At 38.8% G+C, this 22,758-nt stretch overlaps 1 protein-coding gene across 10 annotated transcripts in view; it reads right to left on the bottom strand.

Annotated features, from left to right (window-relative positions):
* The window catches only part of ATF7IP (activating transcription factor 7 interacting protein), a 114,172-nt gene that overhangs the window by 31,173 nt on the left and 60,241 nt on the right, over positions 1–22,758 (bottom strand). For all 10 annotated transcript variants that reach the window (XM_080393099.1, XM_080393107.1, XM_080393100.1 and 7 more), the window contains 8 exons: positions 12,208–12,297; positions 8,240–8,385; positions 6,932–7,069; positions 4,990–5,055; positions 4,188–4,261; positions 3,580–3,668; positions 1,687–2,322; positions 31–98 (listed from right to left, as the gene is read on the bottom strand). In XM_080393099.1, coding sequence (XP_080249225.1) covers positions 31–98; positions 1,687–2,322; positions 3,580–3,668; positions 4,188–4,261; positions 4,990–5,055; positions 6,932–7,069; positions 8,240–8,385; positions 12,208–12,297 — 1,307 coding nt within the window. The remainder of the gene's footprint in view (positions 1–30; positions 99–1,686; positions 2,323–3,579; positions 3,669–4,187; positions 4,262–4,989; positions 5,056–6,931; positions 7,070–8,239; positions 8,386–12,207; positions 12,298–22,758) is intronic.

A 22,758-nucleotide genomic window follows, 5' to 3' on the forward strand; every position in this document is an offset into this window, starting at 1 on the left:
ATTTTATATAGAAAAAAATCAGCAACCTACCTGTGTTGTTCCCTCAGCAGTTCGCTTGTTTGCCGAAGTATCTGTTGGTGGCTTGCTTGTCTGGTTTTCTGAGGGGTCAAGAAATTGTTCATTTGCAGTATCTAATCAGTACTTAATACTGCTATCCACTATACAAATTTGGAGCCAATATTCAAAATTGTTTGATACTAAACATTCAGTATGTGGCACATTTAACATTTTTCAGCCCTAATTTTCAATTGTAAGTATTCAAAAGCTTGAATACTATAATTTTTCAGAGGGAACAGACGATACAGAAAACCAAAACAGCACTTTCCAGCCTAGAAGCAGTGTACGTTCCCTTCCTTGAAAGAATACAGTGTATTCAAAATACTTTATGATCACTTTCCTTGCCTATCTGAGGACAAAGCGTAACTTCAACCTCTCCTCCCTATGTAAGCTGACAAGATATTAAATTGAAAAATATTAAAATTTTTCAACATTTTTGTACAAAGAATTGACTGAACAATGGATAGTTAAACAGACTGCAAAATACGTAACTGAGAATTTATCCAGACAGACTGAGTATATTTATTAGCTCAGTCACATATCTAAACTAGCAGTTTAAACAGAAGTTGCTTGAATATTTGATGTAGACATCTAAATCCAAATTCTCTGTTCTCACTTCAGTTTAACCAGAGCTTATGAGCAACAGTGCTGGCTCAAAGCAGTGTTTCAAAATTCTGATGAGAAAACCACTAGGGTATACACTAAGGCTACGTGGACTGCATAAAATGAGGCACATTTTTTAGATGCACATAGGCCCTTCCTTTGGTCACTGTGCCTCATGTGTCACAACCCTTTTTATGTTTTGTTAAATGATTATATTAGCTTTAGAGCTAAAAATCAATACAAAGCTGTCCAACTCTACAGAAGACATTTTAAAACAGGTAACTTAGAAATCGGAAGGAGAAATAAAACTAGTTTTGATGTCAAGCTCTGCTTCAGTTCATTTTAACATTACATTGTGCCAGTGAGAAACTTGCTGTAATTCCGATTCACTTAGAAACCTCAAGGACCTCTTAGAAAAAAATTTTCAAGATATGTACAATCAGAAATGCAGAAAATCATCACGGCATGGCCAAAGATGGAAAGAAAGTATTTTAAAATAGTTAAGTCTCGATACTGTTATTTGAACATTCATTGTGTTCAGAGACTTAATTTTAAGTACAATAAATGTACTACTTTGGGATTAGGTTAGTATTCAGTTGCGTTTTGCTCTCATTTTATTTACTTTTAAGCATTATGAAAAAAAAGTTAGTGATTATACTTTCCTTTCAGTATGTCTTTGCTTAGCAAGGCAGTCACATTATTTTGAGAGACTGTATTAAAGATAAATGCCAAATTGTTAATGGTAAAATAGGAGTTTCTGACTTCGTGCTAGGAATTATATAAATAAAGTTCTAAATAAAACAAAAGCTTACAAAGCCACACTGCTGACTCCTTCTAAGGAGAGATTATTTTCAACAATGGCTGAGACACATCTATGACAGATGATTTTGATCTTGACAATTTCAACAGAAAGGCAACGCAGGAGAAACATATCAGTAAAATAAGCTCACAGATTTCCACAGGAGTGCAATTTTCCCTTTGACAACTATTTTCCTTTCCCAGTGTCAACATTCAAGCATAACTTACCAACTCTGGGCGCCGTAATGGTGGGAGGTTCAGTAGGAGCTGTACTATTAAATGCAGAGAGAGGAATCTTCATCTGTAGGGGGGCTCGACTGCTGGTAGCATTATAAAGTCCTGAAGTACCCACTGTGGGCAAAGAAGTCCTTGTGGCCTGGGCAACAGCATGTGCAGTAGTAACAGCCTGTACTGCCAACGTTGTGCTTACTGGCCCAGCACTGCCTGGAGAGTTCCTCTGAATACCAGGACTGGGCACAGATGGGCTGTTATTTGGTTTAGTTGGGTTAGCTGGTGCCAAAGACATTGTAGTTTTGGTAAGGCTGCCAACTGTGGATGAGCTTTGTACGGATATAAATTCAACGCTGCCTGACTGTTGGTTAGTGACCAAAGTCCCTGTGTGGCCTTGCAGGAGCTGAGGCTGGGATGACACTGCAACAGGTACATGCAAGATTACGGGCAAAGACTGCAACGAGACAGACACTGACTGAGTGCTGCCACTGGGCACTTGGTTAGTGCCTACAACTGTAGCAGTGTTAGCTGTGGGAAGAACTGTTGTCAAAGAACTCGTGGAAGTCACTGGAGTCTGAGGCTTAGGATGTCCACTGGCAACTGCTGGAGGAGCAGCAAGAGTACAAGCTGGCACTACACAAAAAAAAAAAAAAAAAAAAAAAGTATTTGAACCGAGTGGGAAGTTTCACTCCAACACTCCAAATGGAAATGATTTATGATGAAGGTGGTAAGTCACCAGAACATGTTGTCCAGAGAAGTCTGAATGCCCTATCATTGTAAGTATTCAAAGTCAGGCTGGATGGGGCTTTGAGCAACCTGATCTAGTGAAAGATGTCCTGGCCCATGGCGGGGGGGGTGGACTAGGTGATCTTTAAAGGTCCCTTCACACTCAAACCATTCTATGATTCTGTGAAACACATGGTATAATGATTAACTTTTTTTGAAAAGAAAGGCTACAGATACTCTTTTTCTGGTGAGTACTCTGAAATTCAAAAGCCTAGTTAAAGACACAGTCAATAACGTATTTCTGTTTGAACTATATATATATATATATATGCCCCAAAAATACGATATACAAAGAACTGTGACACAAACAGGTTTGAAGACTCCAAGATTTAACTGTTGAAAACACACGAAATATAGCATTTTAAACACTAGTTACAGAAATGATCAAACAACTGGTCCTTTGACACAAGAAAAGCCAAGTCAGTTTTGACTAACTTGCTTTGTATAGGTAGAAACCTATAGCCAGAAGGTTCTACTGAAACCAAGGATTAATGTGTTAGAGAAGATACTCGCTTTTATGTGACAAAGTTCCTGGATTACATCAAAAGATCAGAAGCATAATACACTACAGAAAGTCAGGATATGCCTACTATTAGATGATTCAGTCGAAGAGATTCAGCATTCAGTGTTAGGTAAACTATTTTTAAAAGCAAGGATGGTATGACCACAATTAATGTCATTAATAGTGGGTTTGATTCTACATTCCTTATAAAATTCTAGTCTAGAAATACCAATTTCCAACTAGATTCCATTAAAGAAATGAGGCTTATGACTTCATTTAGTTCCCCTCCCAACTTCTGTAGCCATTAGGCAGAGGGGAAGATATCAGCATCCTACTATGATCAAGTACAAAAAATGGCCCATGAGCCATGTGTTTCATCTCTCAGAAACTAAAAGATGCAAGTTTTGCTGCCATACCCAGCAAGCAGTAAGCACACCTCACAAATATAAACTGGTAACGTGGTAGGGAGATAAAACCAATGTTTTTTGATGTCAGAAAAGAAAAAAAAAATCATCAAGCCCAGTTTTGCTCCACTAGTTACTTATTTAATGGGAACCAATAAAACTTTTAAGTGTGTTTACAGCTCATAGGCAGTTTCTTACCAGCGTTCACAGGGGCTTGAGAAGTTCCCGGTGTGCTCTCTCCTATATTCCTCTTTGACTCTAGCATCTGTCTCACTGTGCCAGCATGTCTAGGGAACAAACGATACAGTTAGCATTTCTCAATGAGCCACACCAAGCATAACTATTAACAGTACAATGATGAACTCCCCCCTTATTTTACAGCTATTCTTTTAACCAAGCTTTTCTAAACCCACTTATTTTCTGCCCCCCATGCAAGTTAACTTTGGATATTCCCCTACAAAAAAAAAATTATGCAGAATTATTTGTCAATTTTTAAGCGCTTGAACCAAGTTTGCCTTCACCATGACAATTTTCCCTTCCTTGCAATTAAACTTCCTTTTTTATCTATTATTTTTTAACTACTGAAACACCGCTCATCTCACTTTACCTAAGAATAGATTCAATACTGTCTATTTATGACTTCTGTGAAAGAAACCAGAATTCTACAATTGAAAAGCAATGAAGGAAAAGCATTTTAATTAAAAATATAAAATATAGGGTATTGTATTAAATATAGGGATACATCAGGTATCTCAAGTGTCCTACTGCAGATTTTTAACATGGTCACAGTGATGTGGTTTGCTTACCGATATGTCACATTATTTGTGTTTGCAGTGTCAGTTGCTGCTTTCCCTGGAGACAGAGGTGCATTTGGTGAATTCTAAAAAAAACAAACAAACAAAAAAAACAAACAAAAAACCAAAACACAACCACAAACACCAAGGGGAGAGAAGCCACAACAAAACAACCGTAAGTCAACTTGCAAACGTATGCTTTCATTGTATTTCATATTCATCCATTTGTGTGTGAGATACAGATTTTCTGGAGCCACTACTGCAGGAGAACTTGACATGTTTTAGAACTCCTCAAAACCTCCTTGGTCCTATGTGCCTCCCACTCCTACATCCTCCCTTTTATAAGTCACTTGCCTTCAGGTTTGTATAGCATGAGCGTAAAAATTTCTTCTTGAACATTAATGGACTTATAGCTTCCACTTCTTCACATTAATTAATCCAAAATATTCTAGACATAGAGAAATACTATTGTTTGTATCCATTCCTCTCCCCTCCTCCCCTTCCAAAATGCAATTAACTGGGACTCACTCTTACTTACTCTGCACTCTTCATATTGCACTAAGTTAGATTTATTTACATACCATTTATGGTGCTTTCACATCAATGATACCTAAAAAACCTTCTGTACAATTCAAAATTACATAACAGATGTTAAGACTATTCTTTCATATCACTGCCTTTAATCAAACAAGACAAATTTTTGTGAATGCCACTGAACAACCAGGTCATTTATTTCTGCATGTAAAATTTCTTCGTTTTTCACACAAGGTTTAGGCTAACTCAGAAAAACAAACATAACAAATCTAGTTCTTACTTCCTGTCTTTTCTTCAAGTCCTCCCTGGCTGCTCCAAACCGCTTCGTCAATCTAGCAATTTTAGCCTAAATGGGAAGAAGATGAAAAACTCATAAATATCCTCCCCAAGAACCATCAAAAAGATTATACAAAGTGAGAGATACATAATTAAGAAATCAAGTCAAAGGCTATTTTCATATCAGGGGAAGTAACTCTTCTCTGAAATACAGTACAACTATATTACTTCAGAGCAACAGAAAAATACACATGTATCACAAACAAGGTATCTTACAGACAACTTTAATTATTTTCCTTCCTATTCACAACTGCACAAACAATCCATCTTTCAGAAGTTCACGCAATATTCTGCAAGAATTAAGGCAACTGTGAGCACCTGTTTTAATGCCTTTTGTATCAACCATATTGAAAAATGCAACCCTTTTTGCTTTTTATGTTATTTTGTCTTCCCCCATTTATCCTATTTTTGCCTCTCAGAGATACACTACATACCACACACATCTTACTGTCAGGTATTTGATGTTTAGCTGTCAGGTTCATTATCTTCTTAAGCACCGTTTCTACCTCTTGTCTTTTACCTCTTGTGCTTCCCTCGATACACTATTTGGTGACCGTTCTTTCAGTAATTACCTCAGCATTACAAGATCCTAATGTACCTTGTCTAGGTTGCAGTTCTGATGGCTTACTTACTCTGGAGGCAGTAGCTGTGCCACTTGTTCTAAGCAGGTGTTTTTTTTTTTTTCTCCTCCATGGAAAGAAGTTAAATTCTTTTTAAGAATTCCTAAAAACACTAGGTGAGCACTAGCAGAATGGAATTAAAAAAAAAAAATTGGCAAGTTTCATATACCATGATTTCAGAACTTTTTATCTAAAAGGAGCTGGTCCATTTAGAAATATCACCTCTTTCACATTTTTACAAAGCAACATGACAGGCTACAATTATAGTCTGCCTTTAATTACATTTTAATTTCTGTTACCTTTTACAACCTAGAGCTGTTTTGGAGCACCTTGCAAATAAAACCATGTAAGCTTAGACTGCCACTATATTAACATCAACACAATCACAGCCTTCTATGATGTTAATCTGACACTAGATGTTAGACGGCTAAAGACACTGACAAACAAGTATACTGAAAGTCTTAAGCTGTTAACAAAAGTAACATAAAATGTCTGGGGTAGCAAGGGGAAAGAGCTATGCAGTACAAACTGGTCTGGCAAACTCCACTTTATGTTGTAAGTAAAATGGCCTTGTTTGAATTAGTTATGACATAAGCTCTTAATTGTCCTTGCCACCTCAAAAATTATTTTTGTGATGTTCCACATGTCACCACTACATACGTTCATTGCTACAAAGAAAGCAAGAAAGTGTACTGTGTTCAACACTAGCTATTTATTTCCTTGCTAGAACAAAATCAGTTTCTGGAGGTAAGTATAAGTATCACGTGATGTTTCCTTGTTTGAACATTCTATAAAATCCAGTGCTATTGTCCTCTCCTTTCTGCACTTTTTTGTTTTTAAGCACATTTCTAGCTTCATAGAGGCAGTAGATATTTTCTAGCATCTAAAATATTTTCTAGTACCTAAAATCTAATATAAAAATACATTTTTGAAGAAGTATCTTTGAAGAATTTCTAAATTTGGAGAATGTCTAAATGGAATGGAAGAGTGGAAAGGCAGTTCCCTAACAGCTAAAAATTCAGTTTGCCAGAAGGAAGATTTGCTTTCAAGTTTTTTGATGATTCATTGGTTGTTTGCTTCTTTCTGAGTAGGGAAGAGAATTTTACGACTCAAAAGCAACATTAGTATTTGCTGCTCTCCCTCCCTTTCCTTTGTGGAGTTAAAACAGCTTCCCTACCGACAACTACAAGAGACTTACTACTAGATGTTAAGGAGCTTATTTTTTTAAATTGACTCCAGCATGCAGTTCAACACACAAACACTCACTTGTAGTTCAGTAAGCACAGTTTTATGCCTCTTGTTACATTCTACTTTCTCTATTCGGGTTTTCAAGTCTGCCAGAGTCTTGTCAAATACAGCACACTGTAAAGCAGTAAGTTTTTCTTCTAACAGTCTCTGGATAACCTGCAAAATCATTATAAAACAAAAAAAGAAAAAAACCAATGCAATCCCAGAATTTGAGAGATCATCTATGAAAACATTCTCAACTCTTCAACAAGTATCCTGCTACAAACAGAACAATGACAATGGTTGTGCCCTGTCAATCAAATGAATCTATAGTCACCAATAAGCATGTGGTTGCAGTTAAGGAAAGTTTCTACATCTGATTTTGGCAAATATAAATAGTCCCTCTTTGCCATTAATTCAAGAATTTAATTTCATTGCAGTATGGTAAGTGTACAAAACTTTATTACATGTAAGAACCTTAACAACAGAAGAGATTTTCATGAAGTGCTGTGCTCATACAAATTATTTTTTCCTCTTACTTTTCTGTTCTCGAGAGGGACACTGGTATTCAAAGAACAGAAACTAAAGACATTCATCAAAATTTTATTTCTGAGATACATTTTCCTGTGGCAGAAATGCAGTACTGCTTTTGTTGCAGAAGCTAAAAATGGAAAGAGACCGACTGCCACAAAATTTACTTGATAACTTATTTAAATTTCTTCTCCCACCCTCTACTGATTGCAGTGAAAATTTTTCCTTAGGCAACAAAAATAAACAAAAAACAAATATGGTTCATTTTTCTGCATCCTACATAAATGAAATTACAACACACACTAGCTAACTACCTAATGGAAGAATGGAACAATTTTTTTTTCAAGACCGTAAGTTTCTTTACATGCCAATAGTGCAATCAGGCAATTATAACAGCTCTATAAAAAAATCTGCAAAATGTATGTCAATTGTACTTGTTTGGAGACAGATTTTCTGCCTAGGGACATAAAGTGCCACATATAAATGTCTACCATGCTGAAACACCTCCTTTGCTAAGATTCTCAATCTATAGTCACATAAGACTGAAGAGTTTAAATATTTAACGCATTTCAAACGTAACATATTTCAAATGTAATATTTGGTGTATTCTTGAAAGTAGGGCTATACAGGACTTTATATGAATTAAGTCACATTTGTTATTTGATTTATGTTCAATTTTCAACCACAAAAAAGAGAAAGTGTTTGGTGGGGGTGCGAGGGGCAGGGAGAGTGTGGGGGAAGGATAGCTAAATTCATACATAGTAAGACAAATGACAGGTGTGTGCTTGCCAACTTTGCTCTGCACATCCATTCTACCTTTTGTAATTTTTGGTCAACATCCTTTCTGGCTGTAATTTTTACTTGGAGCTCTGCTTCGTAATCTTCTCCCATGTACCGACGACGTTTAGAATGAACACTGTCCATATCCTCAGATTTGGAACGCTTTCTCCTTGACACTTCACCTGGAACGATTGGATACAACTGCTTGTGAGGAACTCTTGAAAAAAGACAGGTATCTGAGGAATGCTGTGATTATTATGAAGTTTCTTTTGTCCCCAGTTTAAGTTTTTCCATATGAAACAAGTAAGAAAGCCTTTGGGAAAACATGATGTTTGATGACATCAAAGCAGAACAACAGGTCCTTGCTGCTTCATTAGTTAGTTTGCTTTATGATTCAGCAAATCATCACCCCAAATGCAGAATAGCTCCAGTACCACCATTCCCTTCCCCAGAACTTGCCTCCTGTTCTTCCTGCACCTACCAGCACCATCCTATAATGAAATATGGCTTCTGAGAAGAAAAACAAAACCCTCCTCTGAAAAAGAAATCCTCTTTTCAGGATTACAGCCAAGTAAGACTACATCTCATTTTGGCTGTGTCAGCAACGAACTTTCTCTATCTGCCATAAAGTTTTAACCTATACATCCAATCCCTGACTGAAAAAACATTCAAACCTTTTTTTTTCACTTCTTGGATAAGAAAGAAAGTAGAAATCTAACAAAAGAACCAGCTCAAAACAGAACTATATTATAAAAGTCATTTTCAACACAACGATGAAGCACAAAAGAGACCTCCTCTAGCTCCTGGCAGTGTGTCCTCTAGAGGTCCACATACGAAACAAGAAGGAGAGGTACATTATCAGGAAGGGAGCTACACAGCATACTGTGGAACCTGACCACCACCAAAACAAAGACCACAGCCCCCAGCCCCAAACTTGAGGATGATACAGAAAGACAGAATTAGTAGTACATCAATGAAGATTCACTGGAGACTGAAACAGCATAACAAATAGTTATCTTCCATTGCCATTTTTTCTTTACTTGTATTACATACACTGCAAGACTTATTTCTAACTTCACTAATTTCTTATAATCTGATTACTTTGATGGTTAGATTTCTGATGGCTTCAGTCTGATCTGGTTTTCTGATGTTTTCAGACTTTGTTGTTTTTAAGAGTTGCACTAAAATGCACTAATGTACTAAATGTTAAAGGTAGTATTTTAAAATCTGCATGACAACCTACGTTATTTTTAAAAGTCTGTGAAAGCATACATGGTTAAATGTTAGTTAAGTTTTACAGGGCCATAGGGCTCTTCATAAACATTTGCAGAATGCTAAATATTTACAAATCATATTTATTAAGAAAAAAGTATAAATGTTTAAGGTATGAGTTTTTCATTTTTTTACCCAGAATTCAAGTAGACAGTGTGAAAATGAAGGGGGGTGGGTAGGAAAAAAAGCTACATCTCCAGCTTTCTTCCATCCATCAGAAAAACTTGCAGGAATAAAAGGAAAAATCTGAGTAGTTAGAACACTAGTCCCAGACTACTGAAGACAAATTTATTAGGATCTTCCATACAATTCTTTCCTACTTCCAATCAGTCTGTTTAGAAAATGCCTAACCACTGAATAATACAAATAGTTTGTTACATGCAAGAGCTATTTACATATTTTACAGAACATGTTTAATGTTCAAGTTAATTTGTTCTTAAGCAGATGCTAACATCTAATTTTACTGCAGCTAGATTTTCTTTGAAGAGCTTCAGGCTGCTTACTACTAGTGGAAAGGACACCTAAACAAGGCTGTGACTTCTACAAAACTCCAGCAGCTTCTGATGAGCTGCATCAGCTGTTCTTAATCAAAGGGTGCTCTGTGCTTCAGTTCCAGCTGGTTCCTTATGGATGCTCAAACACCCTTTCAGTAGGTACGATGAGAGGCCTGTATTACTGCTGGGGCTAGAGTGCAGCTCTCAAAGAGCAACTAACAAACATAGGCCTTTGCACAGTAGGGTGCACAGAAGGGGAATGGTCCCTGCATTCAGTAATAGTGGTGACATGGCACATGGCGTGGTCTCCCAGCAGCCAGTGGAACAGAACAACTCTACTGGTAATGTCAGAGACTCCACCCACACTGAGCTATTTTGGGGGAAGATATGGTTTTGCAAGTCTTGTGCTGCAGGGATTATCTAGGGCTGCCCATTCTGGCTGACAGATGAGCTTCTTGGCTACAGAAGATGCAACCTAGTGAAAGAGCTGTGTTGCCAAGTTAGAAGAGCTATGGAAGGAGGTCAGGGGATGGCACAGCATCAGAAATGATGACAGACAGACTGACTGGATATACCCCAAGATCCTGAGGCCTCAAGAACTGCAAGCCCCAGCTGTACCAAAGGAGGTACAGTCAGAGCCTGAGCTTATCCAGATGGGAAGTGGAGACTCCCGTGATGACAAGGGCTGGAAGCACCAGGACAGCAGCTCCCGCTCTGCCTGCAGATGTACAGGACAATGACAGATTTAGTTCAGTGTCCTCACAGCAGATATGGGGCTGAGAGCTGTGCCCAGTGAAATATCTGAACTGGCCATGCATGAGCCATCCAGTAGCACCGTTTATCAGTAGCAAGTGGCTCCCTGCCTGTAGGGGGTGGAGGCCCCCATCTGCTAGGGACAGGTGACCTACAAGAAAAATAAAGGCACTACATGGGTGGGAGCAGGGTTAGAAAAGCCAAAGCTCACCTTAAGCTGAATCTGGTGAGGGACATGAAGGGCTTCTACTAGTATACCATCAGCAAAAGGAAAACTAGGGAAAATACATCCCCCCTGCTGAATGAAGCAGGGGAGCAAGTGACAAAAGGACACAGAAAAAGCCCAGGCACTCAATGCTTTTTTGCATCAGACTTTAATGAGAAGACTTGCCTTCAGCAATGCCAGCTCCCTGAGACTTGTGAGACAGTCTGGAACAAAGGCAGACTTGCTCTCAGTGAAGAAGCAGAGTTAACATTTAAACAAATTGGACATACACAAGTCCATCCAAGCCAGAGTGATGCACTCACAAGTGCCAAGGGAGCTGGCTGAGGTGGCTGCAAGGCCACTCTCAATCCCTGAAAGGTTGTGGCAATAGCAGAAGGATCCTGAGGACTGGAGTGACATCTGCTTTCTTCTAATCTTCAAGAAGGGCAAGAAAGACCTGAGGAATTACGCGATGGTCAGCCTCAACTCAATCCCTGGGAACATGATGAAGCAAGTAATTCCAGAAATTGTCTTTAAACATATTAAGAGGAAGGCACTGGGGAAGAGTCAGAATGGATTTATAAAGGGGAAATCACGCTTCATCAGCCTGACAGCCTTTTATGATGAGATGACTGGCTTGGTGGATGAGGGGAGAGCAGTGGATGCTTTACCTTTAGTAATGCTTTTGACACCAAAACATCCTCAGAGATGAACTCATGTATGGGCTGGATAAATGGACTAGCTCAACTGCTGGGCTCTAAGAGCTGTGATTAGCGGCACAAAGTCCATTTGGAGCTTGTCACTAGTAACATACACCAGCAGATTATACTGGTACCAACACTAAAATCTTCATATGAGGAAATGACAGCTGGCACTGTTCAGTTGGAGAAGGCTGCTAGGGGAGATTTTATAATGTGAGTATATTACCTGAAGGATGAAGAGTAAAAAAAGACAGAACAAGACTCTTAGTGAGTACCAGTGAAAAGACGAAAGAATTGGACATAAATTGAAATACAGGAAATTCCATTCAAACATATCAAAACTTTTAACTGCGAACGTGGTCAAACACTGGAAGTGGAACACTGGAAGGCTGTGGAATTTCCTTCTGTGGAGATACTTAAAACTTGTCTGGGCACTGTTCTGAGCAAACTGCTCTAGTTGACCTGGTTTAGAGCAGAGGATTTGGACTAGATAATCTCCAAAGGTCCCTTCCAACCTCAATTATTCTGTGTTTTTAACATATGGCACCAGTGAAGCATATTAGTTTTAACATTACGTACTTCTCTCTGTGTGTTTCTCCCCTTCTCCATGGGCCTCTTCTCCTTCTTTATACTCCTCGCAATCCTTTCTTCTCTCCTCCTCCACCTCTTCTACAAATAGAAGAAAAAAAGTCCACGTGTTACTTGGACCTACAAAAGTCTCATAAGCATCCTACTTTGACTAGCAAACTTTTAGAATACTTACGAAAAACCATGTTGGGGAAGGTGGGAGAAGTAAGTATGACAGATTGAATGCAGAGATGAAAAAATGAGAAGATAGCTTCAGAGCAAAAGTTTGAACTACCATACAACACAGTAAGATTCACTTGTGGATTTGTTTAGCTTTAAAATCAACAGAATACCTTAAAGTTACCTCTGAAATGAAATAATTTTTTATTTATGTATTTATGTACTTAGTTCTCAATAAATTTAGTTTTTTCACCTAGAGAAAAAGCATAAAAATGTCAGTAACAAAATACTAATATTTTTGTGTATTTACAACTGGCAAATTCACCCATAACCTTTATGACAGAAAAGGCCTGGATTCTTATTTTCTTAACAGATATGACTTTTCATTTAAAGTATCACAATTTCAGATTAGTCATTTAAAAACATACAGTTAAGGAAATTCTTAAATAAAGAAAAGTCTGAAATAACACCCTCAAATGCACACAGGTTAAAATGAAAAAATGCAACACTTCCTGAAAACTTTTATTATACATTCCATGAGCTTCCATTACGTGTTTCATACAGGCTGTATTTGTCACCTCCTGTGCTCGCTAGATAAAACTTATTTTATTACATTAAAATCTCTTCAAAACACAACAGAATAAGTCAGAAGTCATGCACGTCTTGATCTGTACACTTCTCCAATTTCCTATTTTCATTTGGCTATTACAGCAGTTTACTAGCATTGTTAGAGAAAGTTCTAGCCATGAAAATATGTTTGATGCTCTCTTAACACTAAATTTTACTTCTATGATGAAGCACATTTGAATAATTTAAGTCACCTAATCAGAAAAAATGAGTCAGAAAACCAAACCCCCAAATTACAAGATTTTAAATTTTGTTAATTTATGCAAGAAATAATATTCATATGCAATAAATAATATTAATAAAATTCTTCATACCCAATCTGATTTACTTTTAGGGTAATAAAAGGGCATACTGCCTATACCACCTGATTTTTAAGACTTATAGATGAGCTTCATGTATTTAACTGTTATCAATTAAAAGGACTCATTTACTTAGGAATCTAAAGGAGAGTTGTTAAATTTAAGAGTACTTTTTCCACAATTTACAAATTTAAAATATTCAACTGAAGGATACTAATATTCTGTGGAAAGATACACATACCTAGAAGATCTTTAAAATACCACGTTACAAGCTTCAAAGCTGAGCTTTTTGAGTTCTATGCAGAGAACAAAGCAATTTCATGGACAAGGAAGTTCCTCCCTTACAAACTTCCAGCACTCTGTGAACAAATTTAGCTTGTTTAACTAAAAACGATGGCCAGCTAAACCTCTCTAGTTAAGAAGGTTTGAACCATAATACAGAGATAATTTTACAATTGGTTATCAGTTTATTTTTCACTGATTAGGTGCGATCTTGTTATCCTGCTACTAGACAGGCAGAAGCAATGAATGCAATTACTTGGGAAAAAATATTAAGTTATCACCATATTTATCAGAGTTGTCTTAAGTCATGTTGATAGCTGTGGATCTGAATGCACAGGTGTTTGTTGATGTTTATTTTTTCTTTAACTAGGTGTTTTCCTGTCACTGAACAGTCGACAATAGCTTTTAATAATTTCTACAGCTGCAAACATTTAGATCTGCTTAGTGACTGACTGGATATGCATTTGGATGTTAGTTCTGCCAAAATATACATATAAATGGAAATAAAAATAGTGAGTAAGCCTAAGAACATCTGAACAGTATCTGCAAGTTACTTTGGACCACACAGTCATACCTTCACAATTCCACAATCCTGTCACTGCAACATTCTCCTCATACATTGGCTAGAACTGATGTGCACAGACAGTAATCACAAGAAAGTACAAAACCACAGCCTTTGTGAGCAGTGAAGTTTTGATCAAACTTAACCGAAAAGTTATTATAAAACAGAAACACAGATATTTTTTTCCCCATCAAACATAACGGGATCTGCCTATTTTTGTTCAGGAAGAAACCATAGATTCACATATTTTCGAAGGAATCATGAGGACCTTGAAAAGCTGGAGGAATGGGAAGACAAATGCTTTATGTGATACTCAACAAGGACAGATAAAAAATTTCTACACCTGCGAAGCCAGAGCCCTTGCAATGACACAGGCTAGGGTCCACATGGCTGGGGAGAAGCTCTACTTCGAGGACTTGCATAGACACCAAGGAAAACATGAGCCAACAGCGTGCCCTGGCAGCAAAGGAGAACCACAGCATCCTGAGCTACATTTACAGGAACAGAGCCAGTATATCTTAAGAAGTGGTTATTGTCCTTTACTTGGCACCCATTATGCCATCTCTCAATAAGGAGCAAAAGACTGCTACTGGGCTGGTGAACATGACCTGTAAGAGAGGCTGAGGGAGCTGGGCTTGTTCAGCATGCAGAAGATAAAGCTTAATGGGGACTTAAAAACAGCTTTCCAATACCTGTAAGGTGGCTTCTGAGAAGACTGAGCCAGACTGATCGTAAAGGTGCATAGCAAAGGATAAGAGACAGCACATGTAAGCAGAAACATTCCAACTGACAGAAAGAAAACCAATTCCAACATTGAAGAGTGTCATTGGAACAGGTTGTCCAGAGCAGTTGTCCAGTCTTCATCAATGAAAGTTTTCAAGACCTATCTGGATAAAGTTCTGAGCTATCTTGTCTAATTTCACAGCTGACCCTGTTTTGAGCAGGAGGCTAGACTACAGACCTCTTGAGGTCCCTCCCAACCTGAACCACTCTATTTGGTCACAACTCCTTCCTGCCTATCATAAAATATATATATATACACATATATAACGTTATCAAGTGATTTGAGCACAAAGCACAGTATTCTCTTCTTCAGTTATGTCGTGGTTTAACCCCAGCTGGCAACCAAGCACCACGGAGCCACCTGCTCACTCCCTCTCACCCAGAGGGATGGGGAGGAGAATTGGAAAGCAGTGTAAAACTCAAGGGTTGAGATAAGAACAATTTAATAGGTAAAGCAAAAGCTGCATATGCAAGCAAATCAAAACAAGGAATTAATTCACTGCTGTCCATTGGCAGGCAGGTGTTCAGCCATCCCCAGGAAAGCAGGGCTCCAACACATGTAACAGGTTACTTGGGAAGACAAACACCATAAAGCCAAATGTGCCCACTTCCTTCTTCCCCAAGTTTATATACTCAGCATGATGTCATATGGTATGGAATATCCCTTTGGCTAGTTCAGGTCATCTGTCCTGGCTGTGTCCCCTCCCAGTTTCCCGTGCCCCTCCAGCCCTCTCACTGGCAGGGCCCAAGAAACTAAAAAATCCTTGATTTAGTATAAACATTACCCAGTAACAACTAAAAACTTCAGTGTCCTATCAACATTGTTCTCACACTGAATCCAAAACACAGCACTGTACTAGCTACTAAAAAAAAAAATTAACTCTGTTCCAGCCAAAACCAGGACAAATTATTTATTACCACATTTTAGTTGGAAAAAAAAAATCCCTAAAGATTTTCAAGATTGCAACTGATAAATCCAACATCCATCAATTGGTTCTCCGAAGCCTGTTGGGCAGAAGCGTTCCTCATTTCTCATTTGCAAAATCCAGTGGATCAAAAATGCTGCAGTTGTGTCTGTGTGCTACATTAAATAAACCTCTTTCCACCATTATTTAGCACCTATTTGCAGATATTTTAGACCTCTTTAATCTTCTATTGGGTAAACAAAACTTATATTCTTTTAAGCTTTCCAGTATAAAGTTTGCTTCCCAAATGATGTAATATTTTTTTGCAGCAAGTGTCTGAAAGCCTTTCATTATCCCTTTATTCAAGGAAAAATCAGAAGTAGAAATATTATTGCAGACAAGTAGTTTAATCAGTGCCATTTAGGTATAGTTTATTTTCCTGTTTGTTAATTCAAGAATTTTGACGGCTAATTCTATCACAACACAGAAACAAAAGTTCATGTTTAATTGTTTATCTGCCATTCACATGCTCTGAAGTTCTCTTCAAACACTACTTTCTAGAAGACAAGTTGTACTCTCTTAAATATTAACTGCAATCTTTATTCTTAACAGGTTGTACTTGGATGTACTGCTTGACTTCAGACTCCCATAACAAAGATCAGTAACAAGTTCTCTTTCAAACTATCCCTGGAGGACATGAAATGCCATTGCTGTAGAGAAGTCTCGAATCAAGGTGTCTAGAATGCAGTCCAGGTGCTAGCAACTCTGAGAAAGAAAGACTTCACATTTGCTTTGGCAGACATACTCATCTGGTCAAACTTGAGTGCACAGAGAGTGAACATAGCAACAGCTGCACTAGGTAAAACCAACAGCTCATCTAATCCAAGATACTATCTCCGATTCTTTCATGTCAACAGTAGATGATCAAGTAGGAAAGAATATAAGGTGAAAAGAACATAGTTACGCAGTCCCAGAGAATTTCCTCAGCTTTCTGAAAAATTGCTGGTGAATGACCTTCAAAGCCTCAGGGCTTCTGTAATTGATAGCCCTCAAAAAAATCGCTCTTCCAGAGATGAATACAGGTAAACTTTTAGCAGTCACAATGCTGCTAATAAGGAGCTCTAGTTCTCCACATGGAAAACTCTCTCTTCTTCCATGCCTTGATCCTGCCTCACAGTTTTTTTCCTTTCTTCCATCTGATACATGATGCTCTTGTAAAGGAAGACAGCAAATACCCATTCTCCATACCACTTACTGTCTACAGATCTTTGTCATCTCTCTCCTCCCTTTTTTCACACTGAAAGATCCTACTATAAAATACAGTCCCTCCTTGTCTAAAAGTTCTCTCTCTGATCAGAGTCAGAAAGTGAAGAAGCTGTAGGAGGCGATGAGCTGACCGTAGAATGGACAAAGAGGAGATAAACTATGATTCTGCACAGACAAAACCCCAAATCCCACAGTGAAAGGAAACAGGGACAACTAGAGTCTATATCCAAAATGGCTACAAATGGAGGAGGTAAGCAGCCTGTGACTTCCAGCAACAGAGCAAAGACTCCTCCTCTACCTGCAAATCTGCAGTTATTGAACAGGTATAGCACTGATAGAACACATTAAGAGGAAAATCTTCTATTAATGGAGACATCAAAGCCAGCTGAGTCTGAACCAACCACCTGCATGAAAGAGAGACCGGTGATTGTCACCAGGGACTCCCTCCCACAGGAGGTACCCACCTAGTAACCTGGCCTGATGCCTCAAGACATTAGCTTCTTGCTGAGAGCCTGCATCTCCAGTGTTGCAAAGAGACTGCAAAGGCTCATCTGGTCCTCAGCCTATTACCCCTTGTGCTTATCCACATGGGCATCAACAATACTACCCAGAAGCAATTCTAAGCATACCATGAGTGACAATGGATCTCTGCAGAAACAGGTGAAGGGCATAAGGGCCCAAATCACCAATCCTCCCAATGAACCGGGACACACACAAAAGACTTCTAGTAACAGTGCATACACCCAGAACATGAACACCTGGCTGAATGACAGATGTTGCAGGCAAGGTTTTCATACCTTCCACTGTGGTAATCTCTGATGATCAAGAATTACTGAGTAGGGACTGAATCCATCTGACAAAGCTGAACAAGAGTTCTGCAAGCAGACTTGCTAACCTAATGAGGAAGACCTGAAACTAGGTATGGTAGGGAATGGTTGTCATAACCTGAAATTGAGGTATGGGATATACTGAGGAAACACATGGGGAACAGCATGACAGGGAAGGTACTTGCTTGTCCTCTGTGAAAGCACTGTGACACAGGGCTCCATCTCAAATATATGTAAACAAATGAATGCAGCAAAAGAAATAAGAAGAATTACTAGTCCATACAACTGCAAAATTCTATCTTCATTTGGATTAGAGACACATGGTGGGACAGCCAAAATTACTTCAGTGTTGCACCAGATGAACACAGTCTCTTGAGGAAAGACAGGGTGGAAAAGGTGAAAAGTGGTTGTGCTTTATGGAGAGGTGTACCCAGAGCTTTGCCATGGGACAGGTGATGAGCCAGTTGAGCGCTTGTGGGCAAGGAAAGGTGGCAAAGCAACACAGGCTGTTGTGTAAGGTACTACAGACTACTTAGGATTAAGGAGAGAAAGTCAATACAGCCATCTTAAAAAATCACAAGCTTTAGGATTGACTCAGGGTACTTTAACTGGAAGGACTATATGACTGGGCAGAATCCAAGTGGTTTCTGGAGTATGCCAAAAAAAGTTCTTGAAACAGGCAATTGACGAGTCAACTAGGGGGGATGCTCTGTTGGGTGTGTTATCCACAAACAAGGAAGGAGTGGTCTGGGACATGAAGGTCAAGAGTTGGTTCACCTGCAGCAACCATGAGACTGTGGAATTAATCTGCAATAGGTCAGCAGGACAAATATAATTATAGTCCTTGCCCTCAGCACAGCAGATTTCACCTTGTTCAGGACCTACTTGCTAGTATCCCAAAGGGAGCTGCCCTGGAAAGCAAACAGACCCAGGAGACCCGGCTGTTCTTCAAGGACAGATTCCTTGAAGCATGAGAACAGTTCATTTCCATGTGCAGAATGTAGAGCCAGTATGGGTGAACAGGGACCGCCTGAGAGAGATCTTATGTAAAGAAAAATTACACAGGAGAAGGAAGTAAGAGGAATATAGGGATATTGTCCAGTTGTGCAGGAATGGAGTAAGAAAAGTCAAAGCTCAACAGGGATTGGGGCTAGTGAGGGATATCGAGGGCAAGAAGGACTTCTGTAACTACAATGGCAGCAAAAGGAAGGCTAAGGAAAATTGTGGGGCCACTGCTCATTGGGGCAGGCAACCTAATGACTGAGGACACTGAAAATACTGAAGTATTCGATTTTTCTGAAGTCTCCATTTTTCACTGGCAAGCTTCCCTCCTAAGTGCCTGAGAGCAGAGGGAGGCCCTGGCAGTCTGCAGAAGTGCTATCCAGAGTCAAGCAGATAAAGCTAGGGCACACTTGAACCAGGTGGGTATAAAGAATTCCACAGGAACAGATGAGATGTACCCAAGCACGTTGAGGGAGGGAGGCAGGTTGCTGGCATTGTGAGGCCTCTCTCTACCATCTTCATGGCAACCAAGGGAAGCTCCCAATGACTTGAAAAAGGGAAATGTCAGAGTCATCTTCAAGACAGCCAAGGAGGATAAGTCAGGGAAACTACAGTCTGGATGGTCTCACCTGGCATCTTGGGGAGGTTATGAAAAAAACTCCAAAGACTCACAGGAAGACACTGCCAAGCACACAAAGGAGAGGAAGGTGACCAGTAGTTAGCTTGGATTTAGTAACAGCAGATCATGCCTGACAGACCTAATAGCTTTTTACAATGGTCTTAAATAACTGACATTAATAGTATATATTCTACCTGGTGACTTGGCACTCGAGGCAGTCTTCAGGGATCCATACTGGGCTCACACAGTTTACCGTATTTACTAATGACCTGAACCAGTGGGCAGGAGATCACACTTGACAAGTTTGTAGATACAAACTGAGGGGTGGCAGTAAATATTCTGCAGTGCATAGCTGCTATACAGAAGCACACTGGCAGGCTGGAAAAATGGTCTAACGCAATGTGCGGCAAGTGCCAATGTGAAGCTCCTACATCTGGGATAGAATAACCCTATGCAACAGGACAGGCTGGTGATTGACTGACTAGAATGTAGCTTTGTAGAACAGGGCCTCGATTCCTGGTGGAAGACAATTTGAACATTAGCTGGCAATACGAAGTAAGTTCAATAGTATTTCAGGCCGTATTAACAAGAAATGCGTCCAGCAGGATAAGAGAAATGGTTCTCCTTTGTTCAGCACTTGAAAAATGCACATATGGAGCACTATGTCCAGTTTTTGCATCCCCAGTCCTAGAAAGGCACTGGCAACACCACAAGTCCAGTAAAAGGGTCACCAGAAAGGTCAAGGGGATAAAGTACATGCTATATGAGGAGCAGATGACAGAACTGGCTTTGCTCAGCCTTAGCAAGTGAAGACTTAACCGGAGATTGGATCACTGCCTTCCATTACATAATGGGAGGGCAGAGACCCTTTACAGTGCACAGCAACCGGACAGGAGGCAACGGACACAAGTTGGAACACAGAAGATTCCAATTCAGAAGGAAGTTTTCCACTATTGTGTTTAGTTAAATATGAGGCTACCCAAGAAGCAGCTTTGGTATATCCATCCTTGGAGATGCACAGAAGTAAACTGCCAAGGTTCCTGAGCCACCCGATATAACTGGACCTGCTTTGAGTAGGAGGTTGGAATAAAGACCATCAGAGGGTTGAATTAAAATTACACTGCAATTCCATCATCTTCCCTGTTACTCTTTCATGTACCTTTTCCAGTTCTGTGACGTCTTCTTTAATATAAGCAGGGGGAAAGAAACAGAATTATACAAAACACTTAAGAGCTTGCTGTCCCATAAGTGAAGTTTTCCTCAATTTCTTAATTTACTTCCAGCATTTTTTATTTGGTTTCTTCAACTGCTACTGTACGAATGTTTTCACAAAAATACCTATTATAATGGAAAACTGTTCTTGAATAGTAAGTCAGTTCTGTCTTCCTATCAAGTTATGAACACTTTCATACTCATCTGTACCACTTTGTAGTTAACCACAATGAGCTTCATCTGCCATTTTTATACCCCAGTCATTCAGCATTTTAAGATTCTTCTACAGTTCTTCATAGTACCATCAGTACCATAGTACCATCAACAAACTGTCACCTTGCTAGTCACCCTTCACTTTAGGTAAATTATTACTTCTGTTGGACAGGTAGCCTCTGGAACAGATCAATGTAGATTTCCATTCTTCAAATGATCATTTCCTTCACAAGGACTTTCCAACTTACCTGAAGACAGTCCAGTTTCCAAAAGTTCTTCATAAGAAATCACTTGTGTTTGGATATCCAAAAAATTCAAATACATCAATCAGGTCTTCCTTGCATGTGCTTGTTTACTTACCCAAAGAGCTCCAAGATTTTCTAATGCATGACCTTTCATTACAAAAATCTTAAGTGCCAACATAGATGTTATATTTAGTAATTCTATTTGAGAAAAAGATTCTATTGATCTGATCATTTGAAGAAAGTCTTCTAGTGTCATTCTTTACATCATTGGTAACCGTGCCAGTTTTTATCTGGGCTTTTTGAAAACTGTACTTTTAATCAAACAGCTTGCACCTGTGCCTCCCTCCAATACAGCACCTTCAAATGATCTCCATGCAGCCTCCACAGATTTAATTCTCTCAAACTCTTTCTAAAAGTTAAAAGTTAACCTTTATCTTCTAAGACAACTCTACCTGTTTTCTCATATAATTGTTTCCTGCCCCTGCAACCACTTTGCTATTATCTGTTATTGAAAGATTAAAATTGGTGAAAGGACTGCAAAATTTTTGTATTCATACCATGTTAAATTTAGTACAAAATGGGTCCCAAAAGATTTGCTTTAATTATTTCACACAGAATGTACTATTCAGAAAAACTTACAATTCCATTCTCCGCAACTTAATGGGCAAGCTTTATGAAACTTAGAATGCAGAAATTAACAGGTAACTACTGGATAAGGACAGAATATATTTCATAGTGGCCAGTTTTCTTGAACAGTCTCAGTTACAGCCATGCAACTGTAAAAGTCAAACTGTTATAGCCAATAAATAAAACAATAAGTTAAAGGAATTTTTCCCATCACCAGAACTGAAAATCAGAAAAAAAATAATATCACCAGACACAATTTTAGACTTCTGCAACTATAGTCCAATGTTTAATATTCATTTTGGTCTTTTTGTACCGGAATAAAAATTCCTCTGTACCCACACTGTGTTTTCCTCATTGGGCAAGATGAAAAAAGCAACCTTGATATCCTAATTTCATTCACGTCCAATTAAAGAACCCTTAAAACTGCCCTAAGAACAAGGATCATCAATTTGTTTGTAATGTACATTTTATAAAAGGAATTAATAATACACTCCAGTTTTGACACGTGTACATACAATGTTCTTTCTCCCTGCCACCCTCCAAATCCAGATAAATTCTGGAAAACTTTAATTGCACAACAATGGTATTACTTTTGCAATCTCAGTGCAACACCTGACACCTAAATAAGATCCTTAGAAGGAACTATGGAACCTACCCTTTTCCTGGTTAACTGGCATAAATTTAAAAGTAAATACCAGAAAAGACAGAAGAGTCAGAACATGGCTTAGCAGACACATTCTTATCTCTCTCTTTCTCTAGCTGTTTAGAGACTGAAGACTCAGAATGCCATCACAAATTAGTGAAATAGTTTCATGATTAGTTAAACAAGAGTTGAGAAACTATAGTTACTAACATCCCAGAGACTGAAAGACACCTAGATCTTGTTTAACCTATGAAATTCCCACCCAGTCAAG

This window comes from Falco punctatus, assembly GCF_963210335.1.
Source record: "Falco punctatus genome assembly, chromosome: 6".
Classification (NCBI taxonomy): domain Eukaryota; kingdom Metazoa; phylum Chordata; class Aves; order Falconiformes; family Falconidae; genus Falco; species Falco punctatus.